The sequence below is a fragment of the Dipteris shenzhenensis genome, chromosome 10, assembly GCF_047967505.1.
Source record: "Dipteris shenzhenensis isolate YYH24624 ecotype China chromosome 10, Dip_SZ_1.0, whole genome shotgun sequence".
NCBI classification, from domain to species: domain Eukaryota; kingdom Viridiplantae; phylum Streptophyta; class Polypodiopsida; order Gleicheniales; family Dipteridaceae; genus Dipteris; species Dipteris shenzhenensis.
Window position 1 is genome coordinate 32,292,233 of NC_141605.1, and position 6,617 is coordinate 32,298,849.

The 6,617-nt window shown below is 43.3% G+C and overlaps 1 protein-coding gene across 1 annotated transcript; it reads right to left on the reverse strand.

Annotated features, from left to right (window-relative positions):
* Window positions 1-382: 382 nt before the first annotated feature.
* On the reverse strand, window positions 383-6,103 carry LOC147897704 (uncharacterized). The gene is made up of 5 exons (XM_087380640.1): window positions 5,648-6,103; window positions 3,878-4,574; window positions 1,623-1,986; window positions 1,109-1,517; window positions 383-789 (listed from the first exon to the last, which is right to left on the reverse strand). Exons 1-4 carry the CDS (start codon window positions 5,925-5,927, stop codon window positions 1,470-1,472), a joined length of 1,389 nt encoding a protein of 462 aa, XP_087236766.1. The 5' UTR covers window positions 5,928-6,103; the 3' UTR covers window positions 383-789; window positions 1,109-1,469.
* Between the last annotated feature and the right edge of the window lie 514 nt (window positions 6,104-6,617).

Genomic DNA, 6,617 nt, shown 5'->3' on the forward strand with positions numbered 1-6,617 from the left:
ACTAGGCGCTTAAAATCAACACTAGTTAGAAATGCTCCATCTGCAACAAATGTATGCCCCCATACCTTGTGTCAAACATTTCCTCAAAAAGAAGCCTCGACATTTGAACATCAGATATAGTGAACAGGACCGCTCAAGTGAGGAACTAGGTATTATTTGAATTAACATCTTTTATAAAGACTTTAACTAATATAATGCTTGCATATTCTCACAGGGAGATTCCAGTTTCAAACACTTCACCATGAGATGACAGACAACTTAATCTGAGGCAATCCAAATGGTACCAAGTCACACCAACCTCAAAAGACAGGATAGTAGTCACTGTGACTTCTACTTGTAGAACTTTAGGCAGAGGTAAAAGGGAATTAAACTTTAGGCAGAGGTGAAAGGGAATTAAACTATCTACGTGCCCTTCCATGGTTGCAAACAGCGAGTCTCAAGCTACAGCAATCTATGGAGAGGCCCTGTGATCCAGGGAACACTCAGTCACAAATTGAAGCCCAAACCTGGGCTGATGATAGCAATCACCAATCCTACTAACCATAATAAGTAATACAAAGCTTACTCAGACGACAGTCTATAACACTTAAAATGCTTACATTACTAGGAATAAAAAACCCACGCCCTGTCCGCAGGACAGAGCCAGAACTGCTTTCCTTTTGACCTTCCAATTAACGAAGTTAAAAGACAGGAGAATTCTTTTCAAACCTGCTCACTCCAAACCATACTCCACAACTCCCATCTCAGAGAAAGCAGTATCATAGCAATACCAGGACTGGAGCTATTAGCCTGCCAATCAAATAAATAACCACCAGATCAATGACTCATTTCAACCAGAAAATTCTAGTGAAAATTGGTGCCATAATTCTCCTCAAACTAGTACTAATCTGCAAAAGCCCAAGAGAACCAAGAATTCAAAGCCCTATGTTATACAATAATGGTCATAAAAAATACTCAACCTCTCCTCAAACTAGAACTAGTCTGCAAAAGCCTGAGAGAATCAAGAGTTCAAAGCCCTATGTTTTACAGTAATGGTCGTAAAAAATACTGAACCCCCCCCCCCCCCAAAAAAGGGGGCCCATTGCAAATTAATCACAATGAGACTTACCTTAATTCATGTGAAAGAGAAGCTTATTCGACCCAGATGGACTGGAAACTCTTCACAGCTTTGTGGAGTGTCGCTGTTGCGCCCCTTCATCCAGTCTCCACAAAAGTTTGGTTGGTTCAAACCTACTTTCCAAATCTCACGTATACACCGAGTTCATCTAAGGGAACAGGTACTGAAGGCCTTTTGAGTTATGATTTGAGCAGCCCCCTAAATTGTGTCCTCGGTGCTTATGCCTGCACTGATCCTGCCAGCAACTTGGAATGTAACTAGTGCTCTATTGTGCTTTAACAGAGCCATCAAGAGAGAAACCATAGCTTAGCTCTGCACACAAGGCCAGCAGGGGCAGGCAAGGCCCGGTGCCTCAATGGCGCCGAGCTTGGCTTATACTTCCTTCGGGCTGTAAATGAGGCTGCAACAATAAAAAATTAGGATCCAATTCAAATTTTAAAAATTAATAAAGAAAAATTGCTTGCTAGCAAACAGAAGATTGAAACCACGTTACTGAAAGCATTACCTGGGAATTGGTCTTATGGAAATGTCCTTGAGGATCAATATATGTCATGGCCGGACCTGGGCAACTAAACTGGGATGGATGCATATACACTCCTGATCCTGAATGTGGACCCAAATGCCCTGGGTTAAAAGGCCCCATCATTGGATCTGGGAGCCCATACCCAAATGAGCTCGAAGTGCCTGCCCATGGACCCTGCAAGGGCTGTGATGCCTGGGGCATTGGAGGCTTGATGCACATCTGTGGTCTCGTAGGACCACCTAATTGTGGAAACTCTGTATTGTAGTTGACTACAGGTATACATGTGGCCTGCATCCCCAAAGGTCCTAGGTTTACACCAAAGCCTGGATCAAAACGTTGCATACACCTAAAGTCATAAAAGTAGGTCATTAGCCCACATTTGATACAGAAAATTTCATAAGAGCGCTCTCTCTCTCTCTCTCTCTCACGTGTTTGCCACCAAAGAATCTATAGGCAACGAGGGGAAAGGATGAGGGTTCCAAATCGTTGAAGAAAGGAAGAATGGAGCAGTCTGCAGTTACATCAAAGGAAAGCACACCATAGCAGAATTTTCAATCATAAATATTTCACGCTGTCCAATGTTTGAAAATAGGAAATTCTTTACCCAACGTTATATACATGTCAAATAAACAGAGAGACTGCGAGAAAATTAACACAATAACTTCCAAAGCATAAATGTCAGTAAGACATCCAGACATTTTTTGACATCTGGAAACTCTTCAAAATTTTGTAGTAGTGCATTTCCTTGTTACACTCGACCATAGAGCAGGAACCTAAGAACAGCAATGGTGCATTGAGGTTAGTGCCATTGACATAATGAAATTAAAAAGTTCATGATGTCCCAAGACATTCTATCAAATGGTTGGAAATATGAGAAGACCCTTGCAGGAGACCCTTTAACGAAAGCGGGTCCTACAGGCTACATCCTGGCACCTAGCTCCCTAAAGACGGCTCCAAAATGAGAATAAAACAGGAGAGAGAAATCTATCTCAAGTTGTGTATTTTTAACTAGGAAAACACAAAATGATTTTTCTTTTTCCGGGTAACTTTACACACCTGTCACCTACAGTGGAGATGTGGGAGTAGAAAAAGAAGCCACTACAAGTTTAACCACAAAATCAAGGCTGAAAGCAAAAGCATATTGTGTGCACCTTAAAGCTAGGTTTTGAAGTGCTACCCATATGGACCCGTTTGAAGATAAACTAGACTTTTTTCAAAAAATCTGGCAAAATTTGTCTGACAGAGGTAGCAAGTAATGGTTGCAATTTTGCAAATAATGAATCAAACTTTTCAAAGGTGATGGCCAGTAAGTGAGAATGCGATAAAATATGCGATGCTCAGTATGGTCCGTGCCATCTCCATTAAAGTCCGCCGGTTCTTCCCCTGCAACACTCCATTGTCAGAAGGAGTCCCTATTCCTTCCTGATGCCGTTCACATAGTATCTTTCAAAAGCATGGGAGCAGAAGACAATTATGACTTACGGCTTTTCTGACAGACATATAACTCTCTACAAGTGAACTCTCTTTATAGATGCAGCAAGAGATTATCTGGCCTAGCTTTAACGTGTTCATCCCAAAGATTCCATTGGATAAAAAGAGGTCATTTCATTGCCATTCCTCTGTGCATGCACCACACATGCTTTGGACCTGGGCAGGGGCTTTGGGTAGCTTGGTGGGTGGGTGGGTGGGTGGCTATGTATGTGAGCTCGCCCCTGCATGCTTGCAAGATGTAGAGATCCATGTAAAAGGACGCCCCATATAAAATGACGAAAAGCACTAATAAAAAGTTATATATACCTTCATAAGACTAGAATATATCCAAGCTTACAAATTAATTTTTCTATGAAACAAGTGACAGAACAAGAAAAAAAGAGAGTTTGTAAGTGACTTCAAACAAAATTATGAGTAAATTAGAAAATAATAAAAGTAACTTAGTAAGGAAAGCTACGCTTATATTCTCATCAGTACTCGAGCATAAGCTGCCATCTGCGCTTCAAAAGATAAAACCAGGAAAAATTACAGCTACAACACTCTCCCCTAGTCCAAATAAAACCAATATTTTAGTAAGAGCCACAGCAATATTATAAACATGGTATGGACCACAATCCAAATCATAACTCATTGAAAAATTCATGCACATGCCAACAATCCTCGGCTGACATCTACAGTAAGAAATTGAAGAAATCTGCAGAATTTATGATATCAAGTAATAGCTGCAACAGAAAGTTTTACTTTACCTGTCATAGCTACGGTCATAATCCGGATCCTTGCGATCCTTTTCCCGATCACGAAAAATAGCAACTCTGTTGGAATTCACTTTATATCTGACAGTTACTTCTCTTTCTGCTTCACCGATGAGAGTCCTTGCTGGCCCATCACTTGGCTTCAACTTCGTGACTGTATTACAGAGCTCCCCTACTTTTTTCTCTGATCGTATAGAACCATTGGACAATTCTTCCACATTCTGCAAACTTTCTAAAACTTCCGATTCTATGGGCTTTCCCGCCAAGTCATTGCTGCTAAATATCCTAGCCCTAGCCTTGTTATATTCCTCCTTTCTCTCCTCCATACTTTTAGATGGGTTCAACCTCGATGAGAAGTCACCTGAAACTCCATTCAATCTTGAACCTTTCGAAGGTCTTCGCTTGATTTCTACTTTATGTTGTACTTGATGCATAGTCTTTTCTTCTCGAGGAATGTCCACTGGGATATCAGCTAACCGCAGGCTTGGAAATCTGCTCTCTGGGGTCTTCCTGGCAATTATCCGTGTGCATTCTGGCATATTAGAGTCAACCACTGAAGATTGAAGGTTGTAATGTTGTGCCACTCGATGAGCTAAAAGCCGCAAGTATGAAGATGGCATCGGTTGAAAGTCAAGCTGTTGCAGTTTTGGATTCCGCATAAATTTATCAACCTCCTGCTCCAACCTTAAAACTGTAAGAGAAATAGGGAGGGCATTTAGTTCAAAAATAGAGAGATCTCATCTCCACCCTAAAAACACCAAACAGAATTTCCATGCACATAGAAAGAAAAAAATGGAGACATTTTTTTAAATTGACTAAATAAAAGCACAAATTTTCGAAGTTAAATATCAAGGCCCCAAAGCAAGACATCAAAAAAATCCAAATGCCCCGTGCTATTAGATGGGGAAGTGTTGAAAAACACAAGAAAGTGGGTAGGCCTTTCTTTTGCTCACAAACTGTCAACCACCTAGTCCACAGCTCAACGAGGCAGGTTTTTAAGCAGATCTGAGCAGCATTGGAAGCGGTTGATCACCATTACAGTAACATGCTGACTGCATTCCATACATATGGCATACAGATGCAGCACGTTCCAACTGCAAAAGGTTGCCTAAGCCTTCGCTTCCATCTACTGCTAAGCTCCCTTGTCTGCTCCCTTCCTCTCCATCTCCCTTGTGTGCAAGCTGCCTTTCATCTTCCTTCGAAGCACACAGGCAGCTTGCTCTTCCACCCTGCATCCTCTTCGCGCTTCTTTAGGAGCCTCAGCTTCTTCCAAGCTGTCCTCCTCCTAGAACCTGCATGCTGGCTCCTATTTCCTACGCTGTCCCCCCTCCTACGCTTTGCTTGAAGGTAGTCCCCCTCTTCCTAAGGCTAAGAGTTCATCGTTCATTTATGACGTTGTATAATATATGCCCTCCCCTTTCCCACCAGCCCACCCCAAAGAGTTCATCGTTCATTTATGAGGATGTATAATGCTCCCCCTTTCTCGCCAATTCTCAGACAAGCTCAAACAAGAGCAAAGATTTATTGATTACTCCTGTGAACATAAGATATCCGTAGAGCTGCTTGAGCAGTGAAGTCTTTCTTTACAAATTTACGACCACCCGCGAAAAACTACAAAAGCAGTAGGCAAAAGAAATCCTCACACCACACACCAAGGTCATACAAAAGCTCTAGTCAGGCCCAAGCTATTTTGGCTACCCAAGTTACATATGAGGAACGTTCAGGGGGTATCATGAAAAAGCGACTCGTAAAGTAGAAGCTTACCTGTCAGGCGGTCTCTGTTTCGGAGGGCTTCCTTCAGGAAACTGTCGACCTCCTCCGGTTCCACGGACGGAGAAGCTCGGTCTTTCACAAAAGCAGCAGGCGAAACCCTCCCTGCGACATCGGGTTTTCCATCGGCCATCTGGCCAGCACTGGAGGAAGCCAGCAATTTCTCCAAGCTCTCCTGCAGGTCCACGAGTTCCCATGGCTCCGGGGTGCCTCCAGCATCGAAAAGCCCTAAACGTGCGTCCTGGGCAGAGGAGGAGGCACCGAGCGGCTCCATGAGAGACTCAGAGGAAGCAAAGGGAGAGCATGGTGCAAAGGGTAGGGGTGAGGGTGTGGATCAGGAAGCAAGAAGGGACTCCATAGCCAAGAAGCTCGCCATATCCATAGCCATAGCCATAGCTAAAAGGCTTGAATACGCCATAGCCACAGCCAGATCTGAAGGAAACCACTTGCTTTCTTTCTCCTCCTTGATGAGTTGGCTTTTTGATGACCTGGCGGAATCTCCCCAATAATTTCGAAGCTGCTGAGGTGGCGCTTACATGGCACATTCTCGCAGGAATGCACACTTCGATTGTAGGACATCCCTGCGCTGGCATATTTGCCAAGAAATTTTGGCGAAGTCTGGCGCATGAAATGTTCCCACGAGAGGTGGCTTCTTTTCGATGCCACAGTTGGGCATATATGCTTGCCGTTGGAAACAAGAAAATCTGAAAGCTTGAATACACCATAGCCATAGCCAGGTCTGAAGCAAACCACTTGCTTTCTTTCTCCTCCTTGATGAGTTGGCGTTTTGATGGGGTGGCGGGATCTCCCCAATAATTTCGAAGCTGCTGAGGTGGCGCTTACATGGTACATTCTCGCAGGGCAGGACTTCCATATTTGTCAAGAAATGTTATCGAGCTCTGGTGCATGAAATGTTCCCACGAGAGGAACCGATGCCAAAGTTGGGTATATATGCTCTCCGTTG